The sequence below is a fragment of the Enhydra lutris genome, unplaced genomic scaffold (assembly GCF_002288905.1).
Source record: "Enhydra lutris kenyoni isolate GAN:26980312 unplaced genomic scaffold, ASM228890v2 scaffoldscaffold21, whole genome shotgun sequence".
NCBI classification, from domain to species: Eukaryota; Metazoa; Chordata; class Mammalia; order Carnivora; family Mustelidae; genus Enhydra; species Enhydra lutris.
The window spans coordinates 66246954-66271669 of NW_019154105.1; the positions used below are offsets into that span (position 1 = coordinate 66246954).

The 24716-nt window shown below is 51.7% G+C and overlaps 1 protein-coding gene across 3 annotated transcripts in view; it reads right to left on the reverse strand.

Moving 5' to 3' along the window:
* The window catches only part of LOC111148945 (actin filament associated protein 1), a 131199-nt gene that overhangs the window by 53998 nt on the left and 52485 nt on the right, over positions 1-24716 (reverse strand). For all 3 annotated transcript variants that reach the window (XM_022505775.1, XM_022505773.1, XM_022505774.1), the window contains 3 exons: positions 17608-17736; positions 16115-16212; positions 6057-6165 (listed from right to left, as the gene is read on the reverse strand). In XM_022505775.1, coding sequence (XP_022361483.1) covers positions 6057-6165; positions 16115-16212; positions 17608-17734 — 334 coding nt within the window. In that variant the 5' untranslated portion in view covers positions 17735-17736. The remainder of the gene's footprint in view (positions 1-6056; positions 6166-16114; positions 16213-17607; positions 17737-24716) is intronic.

A 24716-nucleotide genomic window follows, 5' to 3' on the forward strand; every position in this document is an offset into this window, starting at 1 on the left:
CCCCAATTCACCCCAGTGAGACTATATTCAGAGACAGGACTTCCAGGAGGTAATGATGGTTAAGCGGGTTACATGAATGGGGTCCTAACTCAACAGGACCCATGTCTTTATGGGAAGAGGGAGAGAGAGATAATGCTCTCTGTCCATCATGTGAGGACACGGGGAGAAGGTGGTTGTCTGTGAGCCAAGAAGAGGTGGGGGGCAGGCTGGGTGCCAGGAAGTCCCTGCAGAGGGCTGCCCAGGATGGGCCTGGATGACCTTGTGGGGGGCTGACTCCAGGCCCACGAAGGGTCCAGCCTGGACTGCCATGGCCAGTGCATGAGAGAGAAGCATCTGACACACAGCCAGCCAACCACGGTCGGGCCTTCTCCTCAAGTCCACATCTCCCCACCCGCACACATGCACACCGCCATCACCGTTTCACGTACTAGCCACAGGGGGCTACTTAAATTCAGTTCAAATTAAAGTCCGATGAAATGATCTGTTCAGTTCCCTGATGGCAGGAACCTCATCTCCAGCACTTAGCGCTCTCTGGTGGCTGAGGGATGTGACACCAAGGGCACAGATGGGGAGGCTGTCCTGGCCTGGGCTGGAGGGACCGACACGTACTGGGGAGCATGGTGTAGGCCGCAGCACACACAGGGCAGGGACCACTGCAGATTACACTTGACCTAGATCTTTCGTGAGTCAATGCAAACAGGACAAAAAAGTCTAGAAGGAACACAGTGACCAAAAGCACTGAAAAATATCAAACATTTAAAGAACAGAGTGGATCTTTTCATTTCCCGGTAGCATTTAGGTGCTGGTCACAGATGCCAAGTCAGTGGTTGCATCTGTGGGGAGGGGGCTGTGACGAGGAAGGGGCCCGAGGGAGGCTTTCAGGGTGATGTGCTCTAGTCTAGACTGGGTGTCCAGAAACAGGTGATCCTCCTCCTCACGTAACACGAGGACGTTGGCAGTGGCCTCACACTGCAGCACGTGCCCATGTCACCGAGCCCCGCATCTCCTCCTGAGGGCAGTTTACCATCTCACGTCATCGCAGGAAGAAGGGTGAGCGCAGGACAGTAAGATCAGAGATAGCGTGACCACCACTTTTAGGACAGTGTGTTGTTACACTTGTTCTAGCGTCCATCTCCTACTGTGCCTCATTTATTCATCACACTTGGTCGCATGGTGTGTGGATAGGGAGAAATGCGGCACATATAGGGTCAGGTACTATGCGCACCCTCTGTCAACCATTGGGGGTCCTGGGACGTCTCTCCCGAGGAGGAAGAAGACTGCTGACAGAGCCCCTGGCACCTAGCAGCCCATATAGACGTCTGTATTTCTTACAGAACAAGGGGGCAGATTCAAGTGCCAGCCAGAGATCTGTGGGGACCTGTGTGTTTATGGGATTTGCTGGTTAGGAAATGTTTTTCACACCAGACACTTTTCCATGGGTGGTTCTGGAGGAACTGAAGAACATTCCAAAGAGTGATGACTTTCAACTCTAAAACATTAGAATGTGTAGGGGCACCTGTGGCTCAGTGGGTTAATCCTCTGCCCTCAGCTCAGATCATGATCTCAGGGTCCTGGGATCGAGCCCTGCATCAGGCTCTTTGCTCAACAGGGAGCCTGCTTCTCCCTCTCTCTCTCTGCCTGCCTCCCTGCCTACTTGTGATCTCTGTCAAATAAATAAATAAAATCTTTAATACAAAACAAAAACATTAGAATGTGTATTTTAGACATAGACCCTTCCGCAAGAAATCACAATGGGTATTTCAACCAGTTGACCTTGAGGAGGGACAGGATAAGGGGAGAGGGGAACCAGAAAACTGAAAATAACATGAAAGGCAGGTCTGAGCCCCAAACCCCAACAGGGTGTACAGTGAGGGTGCCACCGACCAGCCCAGCTGGAACCAGCTGCCCAGGACTCCTGGCCGCTACGGCCAGGTGGGGTCAGCACCGGGGAGCACTGTGGGGAGACAGGACGGCGGCAGCCGCCACACCTCCAGTAGCTGCCACAGTCACGTGAGGGCCAGCCCCTAGAACATATCTGTTCCACGTCACAGTGGCTCTGGGGCTCTGATCGCACCCTGTTCTCAATGGTGACAGAAGCCCGATGGCAGCAGCCTCCTCAGGTGAAGCTCAGCACAGACTTTCAGGATTTCAGAGTGCGGCTACATAAACCTCTGCAAACAATTATTTTACCCTTGAGAAACTGCTTTTCGCTGACACCCAGCAGCTTCTAAAGGCTTGGTTATAGGTGCCTCAGTTGCCCAGCAAGGTTTCTGGGTCACCTCTCCCACCGCAGAGCCAAGCAGTCTGTATCCATTGGGCTCAGAGGCCATAAAGAACAGGTGCAGGCTTGTAGTTCAAGGGCATGTGCCTGCTGCATGGGCTCCTTCTCCCAACATGGAATCCTCAGCCCAGGCTAATGGTTTGGTTGGATGGTCAAGACTGGGGGGACCTTGCAGTGAGCCAGGACTGCAGGAGGGACTGGGAACAGACCTCCCAGATGGGCTCAGAAAGTGAAGATTTACACAGCAGGCGAGTGCTTAGCAAAGCCTCAGATTTTCACAATCAGGTACATAGCACGGTCTGTTACACGGATGTTGGGCGGCCTCTCTCCCCAGACTTCCTGTCCAAAGGAACTCCCAAACAAGTCGCCAGGGCATGGATGGACCTCCACTTGGCGGATTAGTCTGACTCCTGACCCTTCTCAGTGGCCCGCCTGCACACGACACTGTCCCCTGGGGTGTCAGCCAGCCACCTAGGACTGGACCACCACCATCATGGGGGGGGGGACAGCAGGGACACTCATTGGAAAAGATCACTGAAGAAAATTTGCCTTCCAGGCCGCAAAGCTCCCACCCAAAGCACCAGCCACAGTCTTGCAGAATGCCCTATTCACCAGCCTGGCACTCTGCAGCAGAGCTTCCGACCAGGGAACTCAAGTTACAGCAAATGGAAGTCCACACCATGGGTCTGTGCTCGGGACAGTCACAGGTCTCACGTGTCCCCATCACTGAAGCAGCTAACCCAGCAGACCAGTGTAATGCCTTCTGAATATTCAGTTCCAGTACCAGCTTGACTCGCCACCCCTGGGAGACTGGGGATGCTATCTTTCAGGATACCTTCGAGTAGATCCTGCTCTGCCCCACTGGGGCTCTTTCCCCCAGATCCAGGGCTCACAGATCTGGGAACCCAGGGCTGAAAATGGCAGTGGCTCCCCTCATTGTTACCCCAGAGACCCCATGGACAACATTTCTGCCTCAAGCCCCCAAGTCTTAGTTTCTAAGGGCAGAACGTTCCCTCCAAAGGACACAGTCATTGCTCTGTTAGCCTGGAAGTGGGGTCAACAGGCAAAGAGGGCATTAGCGGCAGACCAGTCACGGCCACACTGGTGGGGGGAGGAGGTCCCTGGGGGGGCTCTCAGTACTCTTGCGTCCCGTGAGTGAGCTATCCAATGCAGCCAGACCTTCCAGGAAGGAAAGATGAGTTATCTCACCGGGTGATCGACCAAGGGGCTTGCCAAGGGCAACGAGAGCATGAAGGAAGCTGTTGGTATGCGGTATGACCATTGACTGGTTGTAGAAATGAGGGCCAGGCTGGTGACGCAGCAGTCTTTTTGTCCTGATGCTGATATGACATGTGTAGAAACAAGTTCCCCTCCCCACCCCATTCCCCACCATCCCTGGCAGCTGGCCAGGGACCTCCACACTGAAGCCACAGGCTCTCCAAGGGGAGAGAGTGGGTGTCACCCCAAAGTCGATAAAGGGACTTTGTGTCCCCTGGGGCGGTTAGGGAGTTTTCCATGAGGCCGGCAACAGTAGAATCATGTTCACCTGCGCTGTCATTCTGCTCTTGGTCTTAGCTGGAAATTCAGTGTGGTTAAGAGAAGCAAGCTTGGTTGCCAAATGGGCACAGGAGAAACGGTGGTGGCTTTATACCAAGGCAGCTCAGCATGGCTGGAGTTACCTTCCCCAGTTCCCTTCCTTGGGTGGTTCTGGGTTAGGGCCGGCTGCCAGCGAGGTCTGAGAGCAGCCCGGAAGCTGGGAAGGAAACGGGACAGCTCACACCCGCCTTTGCTGGTCAGCTCTCTGCTGGGCCCACAGCCCCTGCAGGTCCCCTCCCTGGTCATCCGAGGCCTGGCCGAGCTCCGCGTTGCCTCCCAATGGCCAGGCCTTCTCCACGGACTTTTCCACCAGTGTCAATGGCTGTATCAGGTCTTCCTATCACAGACCCTTTATTCCTCTGCTAGAACTACACCGGACACAGGGTTCAACAGAGCTGCCACTGAGTCCCAAGCAGGAAGGCAGCTCCCTGCACTGCTCCTCGGCAGGAAGGCGAGGCCCTCAACGTCCGCTGCTCACCCCTCGATACCTGGACTGAGGGAGCCTCGGTACTCTGTCCCTGCGGCTGTGCTGCCCTGAGCCTGCGTCCTTCTGTTACCCCTTCTTCTGGACCTCGTTCCACAAAAGCTGCCTACCCGTCGGCCACTACGGGATGGCCTCTCTGAAGAAGGGGACAGAACACAGCACTGAGGTGAGGCTTCTCAGATGGAAAATGGCCTCAGGCCCTCCAAGCCAAAGGAAATACTCTGTTTCCAGCCTTGCAAGTGTATTGGTGGGAGGGGTACGGACGGTGGGAGCAGACTAGAGCCCCATAGTCCCGGCGCTGGCAAATACCCCCGTGGAAAAGCTTGTTTTCCCGGACGCGCTGCTGAGAAGGAAAGGAAGCCACTGAGGTTCTGCATTACACCGAGAGCCGCTTCAAGTTCTGGGTTTTCTGATTCATCTCCTGACTTCTGAAACGGTGGCCACGTAGAAATGACCTGAGTGCATTTTCCGTGGATGTTTTTTAAATAACAGAGAAACTAGAACAACTTGACTTAGAGGCCTTGAAACCCAGCATGTTGTAACCCCCTCCAGAACCTGTCCCTTTCCCTCTCTGAACACGACCACTCCAGAGGCTGAGCAGACTGGCTCCTGTCCTTGAGGGGCTCCCGTCCGGCTCGCATGCAGAAATCATGTGCAGGGAGGCTCTCCAGGGACGCTCTAGGACAGTGGGCTGCAGTGTCTCTGTCTGTCAGCCGCCGGGGAAGACAGAGGCAGAGACGTCAGGCAACAGGAGGACGGCCCCAGGAACTGGTGTGCACTTTCATCAGAAGACAGGATAGATAACCACGAGTTAATGTGCCCAAAGCCTCGTGACTAAAACGAGCAAATCTTGGGGCGCCTGTGTGGCTCAGTGGGTTAAAGCCTCTGCCTTTGGCTCAGATCATGATCTCAGGGTTCTGGGATAGAGCCCCACATTGGGCTCTCTGTTCAGTGGGGAGCCTACTTCCCCCTCTCTCTTTGCTTGCCTCTCTGCCTACTTGTGATCTCTCTCTGTCAAATAAATAAATAAAATCTTTTAAAAAAATTAAAAATAAAACAAGAAATCCCCGACTTTCTGTTATCTCTTTTATGAGAAAAACAAGGTTCCCTCATCCACGGGGACGAGGACACCATCCCTCCACTGCATTTGGACACAGCTCCTAGCCTGACAGAGCATTGAGTGGGGGAATGAAGCCAGTGACCCCAAACCAAACCACAGAGGTGCTTGTGAGGGAAGACCAGAGCTGGGCCAGGACAACTCCAGCTCGGCAGGAAGGTTCTAGAAGAACCTGTATGAAAGCAAGAAGAGACGGACAGGTGATTTTGTACCCAGGCTCCTTCAGCCTCCTCAGCACAAGGAAAGCAGGCGTGGGGCCACAAGGGAAACCACAAACACACGCCATGCAAGTCTCTGCCTTGTGACCAAAGAGGACACATTTCACTGAGACCCAGACCCAGAGCAACAAGGTCTCACCGGCGTGAGTCAGAGAAAGACGACCATCTGAGTTTCCAAATGCACTGTAGGCTTTCAAAGCCCTGTCTCGGTTTACCCTTTGGGATCAATACTACCCAAGCTCCACATGCCCCTGGTGTTTGGTACCGCCCAGACCCCCTTCCACACCCCAGGAGCAGGCCATGCTTCCCACAGTCCCACACTTCCAGAGGCTGGCGGGGGCCAGGCACCCCAACACTCACTTGACGTGATGTATTCTGGAGCTTTCCCTGGGCTCAGTGGCACGGCTTCCTCGTAGTAACCTTCCGGGAGAGAGGACGTCGGGAGCGGTGGCGGCCCACTGTCAGGTGGCTGAGGAGAAGAAGGAAGAAGCCACGGAGATCAGAGCCATGACTAGAAAATTCTGTAACTTGGACTAGAATGTGCTGACCAGCATTAGCCATGTTCCTTTGTCAAGTCCACGGCAAAAGAGAGCACTGAGCAGAGAGCTTCTGAGTTCGGTTCCTGACTGGCCTCCTCTGCTTCCTTGCCCACATCCACCATCAGCCCAGCCGGGGCCACACACCACTCAGTCTACACTCAAGCAGCCTTGAGCATCCCAGCATGGCCTGCTTCAGGGGCAGGGGCTAACTCACAGCCCTCTCTTGGGCCCCACCCAGAGCTGAGATGGGGGTTTCCCTCCTCCGTCCCCCCACCCTGCTGACCCTCCTGCATCCCCTGGGCCCACACCCCTGCATGGGGCCTCTGGGGCACGGGAACTGTCCGGATTCCCTGGTACTCATCACTGTGTCCCACCAGGTGAGCAGCGGCTGGATAAAGGAAAGTGGCTTGCCCACCATCTCACCACGCTCCCAACACTGGTGCACTACTCCCTAAAAGAAGCTTGTGTCGAGAAGGAATCTGCTTGTAGCAGAAACCAAACACGTCACGGCTTCCTCTCAGACTGTGGGACTGATGCTCTGGTTTGAAAGCCACGATGCGGGAACACAAGAGTCGGCAGGACTGTCCAAATGTGAAGCCCCCCTCTGCTCATGTGCTCCCAACCACTAGTGCACGCTGACCCCTCTTCCCAGGAATACCTCAGAGCCTGCTGCTCCTGTCACTCACCAGCCCCTGCCGCAACAGCAGGGTTAGATGGGAAGGGTGAGGAAAGCCAGCATTTGGCAAGTGCCGGCTATGTGCCTGCTGCTGTACCAGGCGCTTCTGCGATGGCAACAGGTGGTGTCAGGCACACCCCTCATCGCAGGCCTCAGCTTACCTCCTACGTCACGACACAGAGTGGGCTCGGGGGCCACAACAGCCTCCTCGACATCGGGGGCTGGTAAATGACCGAGCAGGCTTCTCCCGCAGCAGGTCTGGCCACTAAAGCCCTCTTTCTGTTCATAGTCAGTCCCTTCCTTTCGTAACTAGCTCACACAACCTATATACTCTACACACCCTGGACGGCATCACCGAGCATGGAACAGAACAACAAGCCCAAATTGAAGATCTACCAAGTTAAGTTTCTAAGCAGAACGCTATTCCAAAGGAACCAGAAGGATTTACACCCATATAAACTCTCTGGAATGGGAAACAGCTTAATTCTGAATCCAAGAAGCCCTTTGTGAGTGACTAATCACCCTCTGGGCATCCAACCCACTCCTTCCTCCTGCCAGATGAAGGGTCATTTACACAATTTTCCTCCATCTGCTAGAGTCCAGTTATCTCCCCTCCAGCCCCAGGCCTGGGGCCCCGGGCTAAATAACCCCTGGCCCCACGCACGCCTCCTGCAAGGCTGCCTTCCCTACTGTCGTCATTCTGTGGTCATGCACTGGACGGTCCCCAGCGCCTCCCTAACCTCCCCAAGAGGCAGGGCTTAAAAACGGAACCTGATCCACGGTGCTCAGCCCCAGGCGAGGTCTGAACAGCAGACCGTGCCCGGGTTAAAATCTCTGCTTGTTGCTTTTGGAAAAGAGCTGCTCGATTCACTGGGTGTCTTTATTCATGAAACAGAGAGTGTTTCAACTTCCTCTCGGTATGCTGAAACAGTGGAATGATTCATGTCCTGGGAAAGCATCACGAACAGCTGAGTCGGACAAACGCTTGTGAAACAGCACAGACTCCCTTCCTAGGGCCACGAGATGGGCGAAGTGTACCAGCTGAGGCCGCTGGCTGCCTAGCTCATGGCCCTCTCAGCTGGCTCTCAGACCCTGCGGGCGGCCGTGTGTGTGCGGCAGCTTTTCAACGGCTCTGCCTTAGATCCAATCATTCTGCTTCTAGAAACACATGCCGAGAGGTCAACTGGTCAGGCAGGCAAAAACGTACACAGATGTTCGATAGAAGATTGTTTAGCAAAATCTGAAAGCCACCTAAATCTTTACCCGGAGAAGACAGTGTGCGGACACCTTCATGTGCAGGCGTTGGAAAGGACAGTGCTTACGTGTTGAAGTAGTTTCCGTGAAAACCCTCCACCAGACACTGTTAAGTGGGAAGAAACAGGTACCCTAGGAGCCCTTGACATAACTGTGTGTGTTGAAGCTCAAAGACAGGAGGTCATCCAGCAAAATGCTATAAGAGGTTGTGTATCTCTATGGCTTGGCTCTCCTGCAGAAAATGTGTCATTTCTAAAATTTAAAAATTTATCATTTTTAAAAACAGAAAAAAATTAAACCATTTTTGCTTTGAAGTAATGCCCCTCAAAAATGAATTCTTTTAAGATTTTATTTTTATTTATTTGCCAGAGATAGCATATGTGCACAAGCAGGGGGGCAGCAGGCAGAGGGAGAGGGAGAAGCCCCCCAATGGGGGGGGGGCTCGATTCCAGGACCCTGGGATCATGACCTGAGCCGAAGGCAGGCACTTAACCGACAGAGCCACCCAGGAATCCCTCAAAAACAAATTCTTATAGAGGAACACCCTCTCTCTCCAAAGGAACCCATACTCCTCTCCCAAATACCACTTACCCATGAAATTCTGGGTTTCAGACACTCAAGTAGAGGAATTATGGCTTGTTAAGGACAAGTCGGGGTGGCGGGGGCAGGATAAAAAAAGGTCTCCGAACTGTTAGTACCATTTCTTTCAAAGGAGAAACTTCCTTCAGAGCCTTTGCAATAGGTAGGAATTCACTGAAATCACCATCAACAGGAGTTTTTTAAAAGTACAAAAACATGGAAGACAGATTTCCAAAAGGGGTCATGGAAAACCCGAGAAAGCAGAGCATGGGCAGGAAACGTGAGCGCAGCATGAAAAAGCGAAGCTCGAATCCCCACACCGACCCGGGGCCGAGTGACCTCCCCATAACTCTGGGCCCCAGCGTCCTCACTGGAAATGAGGGTGCCTCTGACGCCCAGCCCCGTGCCGAGATTCTGATGCTGCAGTTCTTACCAAGTCGCAGGTCAGCAGGCTACGCCAACATGACCAGTCACAAGACCTTCATGAGAGCTGATGTCGGGGACTCGTTGCATGGTAATGACATGATGGCCACTGGCTGGGGCAAGGGGCTGCGGCGTCCCTCTATTGATGACACCACGCACTAGTGTGGCACCCCTCCTGCTGGATTGCGCGCCTCCCCTCAACACCAGAAGACAGCGAGTCTGTGCACGGACCCTGACTGCCATCCTGCCCCCATCACCTGTTTCCTGCACTGGTTCCCACAAATCACTCCAACCACATAGCCTCGGAGGAGACTAGAGAAGAAACGTGAGAGACTGTCCTCCCGAGGAAGGGCTGCTGGTGGCTCGGCCGTGCTCCAGACATGAGAGATGGGAGCAGCCCAGTGCCAGGCACTGGGCAAGGTCAAGTACACTGGAATGCTTCTCTGACAGATTAGGCTGTCAGCGGCAATAACTCTACTTTAGGGAAGCTTCTCCTCCCAGGGGTCCGTGTCTCACTAGAGAAGCCCATACCTACAACTGGGTAGGAACACAACCTACAGGCTGGCTTGGCCATAACTGAATTCCCAACTTTTGGGGGAAAAAAAGCCCATTAGAATTTGCCTTTGCTGATTTAAGGAGAAGCCTGACATTTTCCCATTGCTAATAATAAATTTTTTCCCATTGCTAATAATAAATGCTATGTTTATATAATTATATGGCAGAGACATAGTTATCATTGTTATCGTGACTATTTGAGCACTCGAACAATGATTCCTCATGTTTCCGGTTTGCCTGCATGTGGCAGATGCTGCCCTGGGATGCTTTAGAGAGATTTTTCTCCTGCTCAGAATTAACACTGAGATGTTGGCAGTTTGATAGATCTTACAAAGGAGGGAACAGAAGCCCAGGAGGTGAGCGGCCCCAACAGGTTCCCACGTGTGCATGTGTGATGGGCTGACCACAGGAGGAGCCGGAAGTCTGCTCGAGTGGCCTGGGCGCAGAGCTGGAGCCTGGGGAACGGCACGCACTGCATTTCTGTGTCATGACGGGACTGTGCTGCCCCTGCTCTACCCGCTCCAGAAGGGAGCCAGCCAGCCCCCTGAGCCCACTGGGTCTAACCCGCATGCTTGCGTGTCCCCCACCATCATTCCCTCCTGCTCTTCAGGAAAGCAAGCATTCCTCGTGCCCCATGCTCTTCATGGCTCCCTCTCTGTCGCCACGGGCATCTGTTCCTCCACCCCCCACCTCCCCCAGCCATCACTCAGCCTCTGCACCAGAATCACCAATAAACAAAGAGCCCTGATTCTAGCAGAGGAAAGTATCAGCCCAGGATCGAATCACTTTCGGACCTGAATTCTGTGTAGACAGTGGGTACCGGACTGTTGTGCCTACATGGACAGAACTCCATTAAGAATAACATAATCAGAACCCAGAGAATCAGAGCTCAGGGTCCAGATCTGTTCCATCACTGACACAGACTTCAGAAGCTCGGTGGGCCCCCATTTGTGAGTCCGAACCTCCTCCGTGGCCAGGTCTTGTTAGGGAGGTGTCCATGTCGCTGGGTGAGCCTTATGAGTGGGGCAACAGAATTTTATAGTCTCCACTGCAAAAGAGGTTCAGTCCTAAATAGCACGAATCCTGAGCACTTTTCCTGGCAAAATAAAAGTTTTTATCCAAATTATGCCTTGCTCCATTCCTCTCACTATTCAGCTTGCATTCTACAGGGCACGTGCATCAAGAGAAGGCAGTGAACCGCATTGTCAAGCTCCCTCTGGCTTCGTTCATGCACACGGAATGGAGCCCCGTGGGGCTGGGTCATCTCCCGCCTCCACCAGCAGGAAGGCAGCTGTCAGGAAGGCCAACAGCCCAATGGGAGTGTCCACAGGAGACGTATCTGGAGTGCAGCCACAGATTAAATCTTTAAAAGATGCCGCAGGAATTACCCAAGAGACTGAACTCCTCAGAAAGACAAGAGGAAAAAAAAAAAGAACAAATGATTCATGTTCACTCAGAGGATCGCCATCTGATTCCACCAGGACACAAACGGTTTTCTCGTCTTAAAAATTGGGCTTTTGTCTCAACTTTGCAACTGGGACAATGCTTGATTTTGTCATATCATCTCGAATAACCCCATAAGCTCATCTATTAGACAGAACGCGGTTGCCGTGAACGTGCTTTAGAAGGTCTCGGTCAGGGGGCGCCTGGGTGGCTCAGTGGGTTAAGCCTCTGCCTTCGGCTCAGGTCATGATCCCAGGGTCCTGGGATCGAGCCCCGCATCGGGCTCTCTGCTCAGCAGGGAGCCTGCTTCCTCCTCTCTCTCTGCCTGCCTCTCTGCCTACTTGTGATCTCTGTCTATCAAATAAATAAATAAAATCTTAAAAAAAAAAAAGAAGGTCTTGGTCAGGCAGTGTGCGAGGGCAGGAGGGGGCAGACGGCACGTTCACAGTTCCAGGGACAGAGGCAGGAAGCAGAGTGGATGTGGGTGGTGGGATGGGGGTAGTGCTCATGGGGACGGAGTTCCAACGGGGGAAGATGGAAAAGGTCTGGAGACGGGGGTGGAGATGTCTGCACAACACTCTGAAAGCTCTTGCCGCCACCCAACGGGACAGCCGGCAGTGGTTAAAATGGTAAAGCTTATATCATGAATATCTTACCACAATTAAAAAAAAAAAACCCTTCATTATTACCTGCTGACATAAGAAATGATCACATTTATGTAATAAACTCTGGCCCTATACTATCAAAGAGCTTAGTTGCTCTTCCACACCCCATCTGAACACCGTGTAACGCCCTGCCACTAAATGATCGAATAAAAGTATTGCTACGTGCCTTGATGGGGTAGCATGCCGATGTGGAATCCCAGAAGGGGTCCCATTGCTCCCTTCACTCAACCACAAAGATCTGAGAGACTCCTGATCGGGGTTCTGTGCTGTTCTCAGAAGAGGGGGAAGGAGGAGGCATGACAGGTGCTGTGGGCATCTGGGCCCCTGGGAAATGGCTGCCTGAGTGTGGGCACTGGCCAGCAGGAACATCCACACAGACGGGATCCATTTCCCAGGGAGGCAGCCGTCGCTCACACATGCTCCACACCCATGCTCTACACAGAGAATAGCAGCGGGATGGCTGCGCACTCTCAGTGGAAAACAAAATGAACCGTTCCCAGGCAGGCTCTGATGAAACACATGCGTATCTGGGCCTAGTCCAGTCTCCCGTTGGAAAGTGAGGGAGCTCAACCAGACGGTCCAACATGTCGCGTAGCCCGCCCGCTGTTTCCAGGATTCGGGAGAAGTTGTGAACACACACACAGCATCCCCCGCCGCACGTTCCCGTGGACACTTGAGTAAGATCTGCTGGCCTCGCTGAAGGGCCACCGGGTCTCCTGGGACACCCTTGGCTGTCACCACATTCACTCCCAGGCCCAGACAGAGAAAAAACAGTCTAACGTGCTCTCCACACATGGAGGCATCGTCAACGTTACAAGATAGACGTTTGGACGTGCTCCCCGCCCTTGACAAGAGGTCGGTCATTTTCCACCGCACAACTCGAGGAATCCAAGGAAGCATAGAAACAAACACCATCTCCAACAGGTGAACATTTAGTTTAATTAAAAGAACGTGAAAATGAGGTCCCGCTGTTAGATCTGAGGATGTAGAGCCTCAACTACCAAGAGGAACAGATCTCAGGGATCCCTCGGGGAAGAGGAATGGAAGGAGATGGTTAGGGGTGGTTGCATGAAGCCCTGCTGGGCACCGAAAGGGATAATAAGCTCAAAGATAACTCATCTTCTAGAGTCTGCAACGCCAGTTCGAGTGAGAAACGGCAGCCTGCGTTCTGTCGTGTGCCACAGATGAGGCAACAGGGAAGAGCGGTTCAAATGGAGAAGGCCTGCTGGGAGTGTCGTTCATCTTCCATCCTTCTGCCATTATCAGCGGTGTTGCTGGGACATCCCACGGGGCCCTCATGACTGGCCCCTGCAGCCTCGTGGGCAGACCCTGCCCGAATTCCAGTCCCCAGCACCCAGAGCCGCATACCCCACTCCAGGCAGCCCGTGTCTTCCTTAGTGGGCCCTCCATGCCTGGCCATGCCATCTCCAGCCCAGCACACACAAATTCACCTGAAATTCAACCTGTGGACAGATGACCGAGCGGCCGCAGCCAATCTGCCAGCAGCAAAGTGAATCTACCCAATGTCCACCTTACTTGCTGAATAACGAATTCAGTGAAAACTCTCAGACAAATACAGTAGAAGCATCATCACCAGTCTCTGCTTCCCTGACTTGCAAAAGGGACAGATGTTCTTTGTTTCCTCTGCAGAGAGCCCTGATGGATGTCCACAAACTGTTAAACATTCACGATCCACGAAAGGCTCCCCTCCTGAGTGCCCCTCACAGAGTCCCCCGAGCTGAGCTAGTCATTTACCAAGGCTCAGCCTCATTCTGTAAATGCTTGTACTCACTACTATAGTTACTTCCGTTAACTTGATTAGCTATTACATAAACAAACCAGCGAAATAATGAGTGCAAAAGGAGAGGTGATAAATCCCCGAGATGACCCTCTTTAGAAAGCTTCAGCCAAGGGGCACCTGGCTGGCTCACTGGGTAGAACGTGTGACTCTTGATCTCGGTGTTGTGAGTATCAAGCCCCATGTGGAATATAGAAATTACATAAAAATAAAATATGAAAAAAAATAGAAAAGAGGGGCACCTGGGTGACTCAGTTGGTTAAGTGTCTGCCTGTGGCTCAGGTCATGATCCCGGGGTTCTGGGATCAAGTCCCGCACTGGGCTCCCTGCTCAGTAGGGTCTGCTTCTCCTTCTCCCTCTGCCCCTCCTTCTTGCTCGTGAACTCTCTCCCCCTCAAATAGACAAAATCTTAAAAAGATTAAAAAGTTTAAAATGCTAATAATAAAACAACAAATAACACATGGAAAAACTGAAAGTCAAGTCAATTCCCGTAACAAACAGGATGAGTTAAAAAAAGGAAAATAATGAAAAAGAACCTTATAAAGAGGAAAAAAATATAACAAATAATGTTAAAAAGATAAAAACAGCACACAAAAATTCTGCATTCAGTATACTCTCAATTGCAGAAAGATTAAATGTATAAAACAACAGATAAACAGCGAAGGTCTCCTGTTCCTCATCCCCAGCCTATCAAGCCCAGTGTGCCCGAGGCACTCCCAGCACATCTCCACGTGGACTGGAGGTCCATGGCCTGGCCCTGGCTCTGCACAGGTGAAGGAAGTTGGTGGCTCTCCCAGCTAGAAGGAAACAGAGATGGCTTTTATGCCTTTCAGAGCTTCTCCCCAGTTTTCTATGGTGATCTTGTTGAAAATGCAGCACTTATGGCCCCATGCAGCCCTAGTAGTGCGGAAAGTTCCTTTCAGCAGATCCCTGGGGACTCGGGGACCGTCAAAGCTGGAGAGGACCTGCTCTGCTCCACAGCAGCCCATTCTCGCACAGGGCACAGAGCCACAAGGCCCTGGCTCTAAACTCTCAAGGTCTTCCCGGTTATCCCGTCACACGGGCACCACTGGGACAGTCTCTTGGGAACTTTGGCATTTGTAGCCAGAGACACTGTGGACATCGGGCACCGTCATACAAGGACGTGGCTGAGCTGGTGCTGGCGACGGCTACGCTCGGTGTCCTGCCGCCTCCCTGGACCCCAGCTCAGGGGCAGGCTGCCAGTTCCTGACACAACCTTTCCTGATCTGCAGGCTGGGCCTGCCTTGGCTTTGCAGCCACACCGCCCAAGTAGTATTATGGAGAAACGGCTGCATTTGAACCCAAAGAACCATGACAATTTCTGCCTTTTCCTGCCTAGCATCTGATCTTGAACAAATCACATATATTCATGGATCATAAATTTCCTTGTCTGGAAACTGGGTGTGTGTACTCTTCACATGGACAGGCTCTCTGAGTTCAAGCCGTGAGGATTCAGTGAAATTACAAGGGAAAAAGTAATGAGTGCGGTGTGTAATACGCGGTAGTGACCTGTGAGCACTAATGTCTTCTGTCCCCCTCTAAAATGGTAATTAACGGGCATCTCTGGACATCAGCCACTGTGCTGGGGTGCAGGGAGAGCCAGGGGTAAATGGAACCCAGGCCGGCTCTCCTGCAGTCCTTGTCCCGGTGGTGAGATGAAGAAATGACTCATACAGGGGATGCCTGGGGGGCTCAGTTGGTGAAGCGTCTGCCTTCAGCTCAGGTCGCGAACCGGGGTCCTGGGATGGAGCCCCACATTGGGCTCCCTGATCAGCGGGGAGCCTGCTTCTCCTACTCCCTCTGCCCCCCGACCCTGCGCTTGCTAGCTCTCTCTCTCTCCCTCTCTCATGTGGTGCTCTCTCTCTCTAATAAATAAATCTTTTTAAAAAATGACTTATGCAGAAAGCAAACGTTACAAAGAGAATTGCCAAGTCACTGAGTTTGTTCTGATTCTGAATGAAAGTCAAATTTTCCTGAGGAAGCAAATGAGCCAACAGCCAAAGGCAGGAGAAGCTGAACAGCACACGTGAACATCCCAAAACTGCAAAGGCGGTGAAGAACTCACATAAAATACGCATTCCTGGAACGCACACATCTGTTTTATCCCAGAAGGAACAGAACAATGAAGATTAAAGATGCCGACTACAGTATTCAAATCCAGAGTCAGCCCAGAGAAAGGGTCAAGTCCCCACGTTCTACACCACTGTCGTGCCTGCTAAAGCCTCTGATCGAAAAAGAAAAGCTCTGACTTGAGAACAGATTTCTGTGAATCCGTAGCTCCAGCCATTTCCAAGGAGACACCAGCCTCCCGCTTGGCTGGTACCAGCAGCCCTAGAAACCCACCCAAAGGAGAGTCTCTGGCAAGGCGAGGCCTCCTTTCCTCCAGAACTGGGCTGTTACCACCTGCCCAGAGCCCCGAGTGGCTCAGGGGCCCAGCGGCTGCAATGGCAGGACTGCGAACTCACCAGCCACGGCTGGGGGATCTCTGGCAAAGGCATCTGGGGAGGTGCCGGCAGGCTGTTGGGGGTCTCTTGTCTCTGAGCATGGTCCTTCACGTCGAAACCTGGAAACATCGACCAAAACCAGAGAAGGTGAGGAGGAGGAAGGTGCGGACAGTGTCCCTGGCTGCTGCCCCTCCCTCAGCCCCACTGTGAACGCTGGGCAAACATCTGTCTCCTTTAAGCCTCTACAACAATCCTGTTATTCTTCTCTAGGTGGGGGATCTGTGGCTGGGAAGAAGAAAAGAGGTTACAGAACTAATCAAAGCATTTGCAGGTGGAAACGGTGGAGCTGGCACTGAAGCCTGGGTTCCTCCAACGCCTCGCAAAGGTGAGCTGCTCGGCCTCAACTTCTGCTCAGGTCAGTACTTATCCGTGGACCCAGGCGTGGGCGTGGCCCCAGGGAGCCTTATGTTTGTATCAGGAGCCCTCCTGAAGTCAGATACTGGGACACATGGGCGCCGTGTGTGTCCCGCTGGCTTAAACTTGAGCTCTTGGCACAGCTGTGTTCAAGCCAGGAAGACAAGTTTATACCCAAGTGATTTAGGAAGCGTGATGGGCTGAGTACTGTGGCAACAAAGGCAGGAAAGGAAGGAACCAGTTTAATCTGGGTGCGGGACTCCTTCCAGGCCAGCCACCCCCCCACCCCAGGAAGACCCACAAGGACAACCTCGCAAAAACAGTCACCTGTCCTGGGTCACGCAAGAGGCGCAGCCAGGGAACGGGCTAGGAAGGCACAGAGCCTGACTGCCAGAAAAACAGGGGGGATTTCGGGCACAGAAGTGGGCACAGTAAAAAAGGAGAGAAGGAAAAAGAGGACAAATGGGAATTCTACCACGAAAAACATGCAGCAGACGGGCTCAAGGCTCATGCACTCAGAGGAGAATGAGTGAGTTGGAAAGCATCGGAAGGCATGTGCAGAGAGACAGAGGGTGGGAACCCAATGAGCAGAGGAAGAGGACAAGGCACCAGGGAGAGCCAACACAACTCCTGAGGCCAGAGGCCTGAGCGCCGTGGCGCATTTGGACCAACGGTGGGCGATAGCCGAGCAAAGGGAAGGGGTGCCCCCTCTACTAATAGGAGCAACGGGAGAAAGGAACCATTGTGGTGCCTGCAGGTTTACCATGGGTCAGGCACTATTTGGAGCCATTTTCTGTCCTCTCCTCTACCACGCCCCCTGCAGGATGTCCCTCCAAGGCAGAAGTTCCGGGGGCAGTGGGGTGGGGAGAGAAGCGGACAGAGATGAAGTTCCTGGAACACAGTCTCCCACTAAGTCCATCAGCTCCCAAAAGGCTTTGCCTTCCTGCGGCTGGAGACCGCCAACACTGGCACACAGGGACACGCCCAGGGACAGTGTGACGAATAAACAATAACGAGCAAACAAATGTGTCTGAGAAAGACCGTGGATTAAGGATGGTTTAGAGACAGAAGGAGACTGGAAGACAAAAAAGCAGACGCACCTTTGGACGACTGTATCCTCAGCAGGATGTCTGTGATCACTGCCTTCTTCTCCCTGACGGTTGACGTTAGGTATTCGTGGTCCAGGAGCTCAAGAAAGAGACGGAGTTCAACGATTAACTCTTCCATTGCTGCAAATGAAGGAGAGGGATGGGAGCTGTTAGACCCAGTGCAGGGCAAACACCATAATAGAAATGCATTTCATTCTAGCTTCACAGGATATAGTATTCCAGCATGATGAGGTGTGTCGAAGCCAGGATGACGAAGATTCATGTGTGATCTTCTGGACTAACGCACTGCTCCTTTGCTTTGGCTCTGAGACAGTGATTTTCTAGGAGAAGCTCCAGTCATCTAGGAGAAGCTCCAAGCCATGCTGCCAACACATGGAGTCATGACCTAAAAGCCTGACATCATCATGGTGTCAATTGCATGATATTAAATTTCAATGTCGAGGAGGAGATGGGAGTTTAAAATGCCAAACAGTTTTCGCATAACCACCAGGACGTGGTTTCGGAAACTCAACCCCCAGCTCTGCCTTTGCAGGGCTGGCTCCATCCCCAGGAAGGCTGTGAGCATGTTTGTGCGGTGACGACAAAGTCGCCGCATGCCGAGGAGGACTTGGGGGCGGACTCCTGACCATGTCTTTTCCTTCTAGGATCACAGCTGACTCAGGACCCGATGACATGGCTGGTGTCAGCAATTTACAAATCATGGTGTGAACCTTCCAGGGGCCCCCAAAGCCCCTTTAGGGCATGCAGGACGCCCGACTATTTTTCTAACCCTGAATCATTATTCTCCTTTTCCGGTGTCAATGGTGCGAAGGCAAAGGGGCTTACGCTGCGGGCCTCTGCCACACATCAAGGCAGGGACAGCAGAAGAAACTAGCGGTCACTGTATCCCTCACCACACACTTGCAGGAAAAATGAAAACGTCACTGTCACTCAAGAGTGGCTTTGATGGAGTGGTACAAATTGCTGCTTTTATTCTGTCTCAGCCCTGGATGATGGACTTTTTTGGGATCCTGTGTGACGAAAGGATAAAGTATGCAAACAGCCTGTCTCCTGCCGACTGGAGGACAACGGCCGTCGGAAGAAAAGCACGTGTGCGCTGTTTAAGGCGCAACTCACCCTATGCTGCTTTTCCTGTGCAGCACTGAAGAAGAAATGATACACAAACAACAAGCACACAGTTTGAGTGTATGACCGACATCTTCCCAAAAGAGAACAAAGTGACCTGACCACGTCAAGGTAAACAATGACAGCCTTGGTTGCCAATGATAAAATTTGAGCTTCCAAGTGGAAGTGAGAATTTCGAACACTTGTACCCACCCCCATGAGCATGACCGCTTCTCAGCAGAGACTTTCCTGATCAGATGGGGACAGACACTGGCCAACAGGCTCTTCTGATCGGATATAATGCGGTGTGTCAGCGTTCAGAAGCTCTGAACCACTCCGCGATCAGTGAGGTCACGAAATCACACACAGGCAAGGATCTAACGTACAAAAGAAGCGGAAATATCTGATTGTATCAGAGAATGAAGTGTTCTGTGAGTCAGCTTCAGGTCCCTTGTTGCAACTAACCTTTAAGAAACTACCCCTTGCCAGTTTTGGGTGTAGGATCAAAGAAGAATATTGACAGCTTTCTGAAGGGGCACTGAAGAATTCTTCTCTGACTACGTAACTGTGCGAGCCAGATTTTCTTTTTGTGCTTCCTCTAAAACAACGCTCCACAACAAGGTGAACACAGAAATACATAGGAGAATCTAGCCATCTTTATCAGAACAGGCACAGGAGATGCTAGCCGAAATCTGAAACAGGCCACTCTCCCCCAAATCAGCTTGTTTTGGCAGGCGCAGTTACTTTTTGTAAATATATTTTTAATGAGTTAATAAATACCCTAAAAATCTGCCACTTTTTGGGCGCCTGGGTGGCTCAGTGGGTTAAGCCTCTGCCTTTAGCTCAGGTCATGATCTCAGGGTCCTGGGATCGAGTCCCGCATCAGGCTCTCTGCTAAGCAGGGAGCTGCTTCCTCCTCTCTCTCTCTGCCTGCCTCTCTGCCTACTTGTGATCTCTCTGTCAAATAAATATATATAAAAAAATCTGTTTAATTTAAAAATCTGCCGCTTTTTAACTCGAATATAATAAATATAAACAGATACACCCACGTAAATAAGAACTCTTTGGAATGTTCAATATGTATGTTGGGACCAAAAAGCCCTAAGCAAAAAGTTCGGTCCGTGCGATTCTTTCCAAGTCGACAACACTCTTCAGGATTAAAGGTCATGCTGTTGTCACTACCAACACTCTCACGGTTTTAGGTAGGTCTAGGATAGAGAAACGGACATGAGTCCAAAGTGTTCACTTGTCCTCACTGAACGTTCCCTCTATGAAATGAAGAGATTGAATTAATTAAGTTTTAAAGGTCCTTTCCATTAGTAACACAACTTCTCGATGATTCTAAGGGGAAAACAAGCTCATCTGTCCTTTAAGAAAGAAGGGCTGCTAGCATTATTTAGAATAGTCGTAAGGTGGAAACCACCCACAGGCCCGCTGGTGGATGGCTAGGTAAAGCGATGTGGTCTCCACACGCAATAATCTGGATATCAATAATCCGGATACTGCTCCGCCTTAAACAGGAAGGGCGTTCTGACACCTGCTAGAACACGAGGAACCTTAAGGACATCATGCTGAGTGAAGTCAGCCGGTCACAAAAGGACAAACACTGTCTGATTCCACTTATACGAGGTACTTAGTGTCATCAAGATCAGGGAGACGAAAAGTGGTGTGGTGTGTGCTGAGGGCTGGGAGGGAGAATGGGGAGTCCGTGATGCACGGATGGTTTCAGTTTGGGGAGATAAGTGACTGCTGGGGAAGATGAAGCAGCGATGGGACGGACGGTGGTGATGGCTGCCCACCAGCGTGAGCGTGCTGAATGACACTGAACTGTGCATTCAAAAAAGGGTGAAAATGGCAAATTTTACACAACGTATATTGTACCACAATAAAAAATATCAACCTCATCCAAAAATCAAAGGGTGGCCATTAGCAAAAATGTGGAAAATGCTTATGAGCCTATGTGAAACTCACAGCAGCCCGTCTTCATTCACACATTTTCTTTTCCAGAAAAGCCTCTCTTGTATACAGCATGATTACATTTATCCTGAAAGATTTCACTTAGAGCCGGCTTGCAACATCAGAATGTCTGAAGAGGACCTCGGACTGAGCCTGTCTTGTCTCTGCCCTGGGCTCCCTGACAGAGTTCCCACAGAGGATTCACGCAGACCCCTCCCCTCGGGGAGTCTGCCGTAACCACGGCCAGGGAACACCTGTCCAGCTGTGCTCCGCGGCTCAGAGACCAGCACCTTTGGCCACAGGTGGCCTCTGGGCAGCCAGAGCCGCCCTACGGGGCCAGCAGCCCCCTCCTGCTCCCAGGTTACAAGTCTCTGGGCTGCCCTGTGCCAAGCTGGCCTGTCCGATGCGATGCTCCTTCCAGAGACTGTGCCTGGGACCAGGAACTCACGGACAGCTGGGATTTCCGGAGCTGAAGACACATAGACATGGGAGCCACGTTTCAGCATGTACGTGTCAGAGAGAGGAGCTTGTACCAGCGGCGGAAAGGACCCAGTAATCAGTACCCAGGGGATCGTGGGCGGACCTGCTCAGATGCCAGAAACTAAGTGAGGAGAGAGGACAAAGACACACACTAATGGGCTTCCCAAGACCTTCCTGGGCTCTCCTTGGTCACCTGTGCACTTGAACTACACAGCATACCTGCATCATTCTAATGAATGATCATGATGCTGATTTTTACTAGGCTGCCCTGTATGGTATTCTTTTTGCTGAAATCTCAGACCAAGGCCACAATGCATAGACAGCTCTCCCCACCGCCGGGTGCAGGACCTCCCAAATTTGAGAGTGTGATCATCAGAAAAGTTACTCCATTTCAGGATCATCACAGACTCCACAAACAACATTATAACCCTTAAGAGTCCCTTTGAGCCCTATAAGCCCACAGTATCCCCTTTCTCCCAGCCTGCTCTCATTAATCACCCCCCGTTTGTTCCTCCCCGTGGTGGTCTTCCTTAATTACTGAAGTTCACCCATCTTGCAGCAGCCATACCGATAACTGGTTATCAAGTGATATGTGGGTCGGTTTTTGTTTCGCCTTTTTTTCTCCAAACAGTGGATCTGCCCGTTAAGAGCACGTTTCGTGCTTGGCTCATCTCAGGATAACCAGTCCCCTGGTCCAACGTGCATGGAAAGCCCGTGCTTTTGGACGCACAGCTCGCAAGCAAAGAAGTGATAGTTTCTGATGGCCTACTACCCATGACGCCTCCTCCTCCTCCTGGGAGTGCTGCAAAGACCCCCTCGTCCCCATCTGCGGGGGCACGAGAAGCGAGCAACGGTCTGATCACTTGTCTTCAAGCAAATGCTCCCCCAGCAGCCTCAAGTGCCCGCACTGTGCTCGTCCCTGGATGGTTGTGAGTTTGCTCTGCTCCCAGAGACCCAGAGAGGGGTTGGATGGTATTATCAGCCCCTGTTCACAGCTCAGCAAACAGGGGTTCAGAGGGGTCGACAAAGGCTACGAGGCAAATAAGTGGCTAAGCCTCTGCAGCTAATAATTTTTTAAAATTTGTTTTTAAGATCTTTTATTTATCTATTTGACAGAGAGAGACACAGTGAGAGAAGGAACACAAGCAGGGGGAGTGGGAGAGGGAGAAGTAGGCTTCCCTCTGGGCAGGGAGCCCAATGTGGGGCTCGATCCCAGGACCCTGGGATCATTACTTGAGCCCAAGGCAGACGCTTAATGACTGAGCCACCCAGGTGTCCCCGCAGCTAATAATTTTCTCACAGCCACACAGCGAGATGGCAGCAGTGAGAACCTGAACACAGATCAGATTCCAAAGGCCCCGATTTGATGCTTTCATGATAATCATTCCACGACTACTCTCTGAGATGACCCTGGCCTGGAGAGATGCCACGACCATTTTTTTAAGAGCAATAACATGGTCAGTTATAATTAAGAACATGCATCCTAAAAAAAAAAAAAAAAAAAAAAAGGAGGGTGATTCATTTCACCAGAGCCTCCACAGCACCCTGTAGAGAATTATAATCATGTACTGAGCCATCTACCTCCCCCATGGGACTGCCTGTCCCGATGTGCACAGATAGCGTCCCATACAACGCTGCATTCCTTCTTGTGCCCATGCACTTGGCAAATGCAAGTTGAAGGTCAGGGCACAATGTCCCATAGCTCACGGACATGCCACCATGGCAAGGGAAGAAGGAGAAGTTCCTTTACCCGGGCTCCCAGGTGGCTCAGTCGTTAAGCATCTGCCTTTGGTTCAGGTCATGATCCCAGGGTCCTGGGATCGAGCCCCGCATCAGGCTCCCTGCTCCACAGAGAGACTGTTTCTCCCTCTCCCACCGCCCCCATCTGCCCGTGCTCTCTCTTCACACACTCTCTCTCAAATAAATAAATAAAAAGAAGTCCCTGCACCCAATTTTCAGTTTAAAATTCTTGATATGAACATGCCTTTCCCGTAAATCTGAGAACAGCTGGAGGTGGAACACGCAGGCTTATGCATGGGGATGGCCTCGTAGGACAGGCACAGTGGTCCGGCATCCAGGAATTCAGGTGAGGTGTTCAGAGACACATCCCAAGTGCCCTTCTCCACGTGCGACCCAGCACTTATCTTCCTGATATCCAGTTTTTCCACTGCCTGACACTGGTTCCCTCCTGCCTCTCCAGGGTCAGGAACGGCTCACAGGAGGCCTCTGACCTCCTCCAGCACCAGCGGCCCAAGTCCTCATCCTGATACAGGTCTATCCGCCCCCCACCCCCACCCCTGCCCCGCAATGTCTCATTGCTTCCTAGAGACGTCACATAGAGAATGACGGCAACCACCCAGAGCTGACCACATACCAGGCAATAGGCTATGGGCTTCGCACACATTACAACAGATCGTCCCACTAGCCCTTCGACACAGGACTTACTTTCCCCATTTCACCGACGGGGAAACCGAGCCTGAGAAACATTCTGTTCTTGCCCAAGGTCACGTTGTTCAAAATAAGAGGCAGGATGGGAGTCGGAACCTAGCTGCTCGGTTTTCGTGCCTCTGCGACCCCATCACGTCGTACATTTCGCTCATGGTAGAGGAGGATGTTCAGTCCTCTTACGTCACGTTCCTCGGTGTTTATGCCCAAATAACCTCTCTCCTGTGACACAGGGCAGGCTCTCTACACAATCACATCCTTCAAGGATGTTGCTCAAACTGTGCCTTCCATAGCTATTTTACTAGCGATTTTTAAAACAAATATTAAAAAGAAAAGCATCTTATGACTGTAGATAATTCATCCAAATCCCTCAACCTCCTGATGAAGAAAAGAAGGCTCAGAGAATCAGAGACTCACTGAGGGCACAGTCTGATGGACCACTTCCATCTGTGTGCCCGGAACGCGGGCCAGAGGGCTTTGCATTCACAGTAACAACCAGTTACAATCCACCATATAAAATACTCTCAGTGTATTTTATCCCTTGATCCTTACACTCCCATTATTTTAGAAATACCACAGATGGCAGAGATATAATGAAGAAAGGTGAAGAGCCTGACCCTGGACAGGAAGCAAAGCAAGAACACATCGACCCTGGACTCCAGGCTCCCGCCTCCATTGTTCGACCCCCTAACCCTCACACTGTTGTCCTCCTCTGGGCACAATGGGTGTCACTGAACATTGACTGGGATCAGGACACAGGTGCAAATCAGTAACTTCCAGAAAAAAAAAAAAAAATTTTTTTTTCCCCAAGCACCCACAGCCACACAAGAGACCTGGCTACAGAATTTACAATTCCCAAGGCAGCAGGGAAATCACCTAGAGGCATTTCAGGATATATTCTATACATCTGAAAAGCAGCACTCCCTTCTCCCTAGCCAAAGGATTTCTCTACTAAATCAAGATACTCTGCTCTCTTGTAAGTGGCCAGTGTGTTCCATGGTCCTACATGAAAAGGGAAAGTGTGAGTAAAGGCTAGACGGCACGGCAGACCAGTAATCTAGTCCAGCAACATGATTCCTCTGTGATCAACCCATTCCTGAACGCAAACCTCTTAG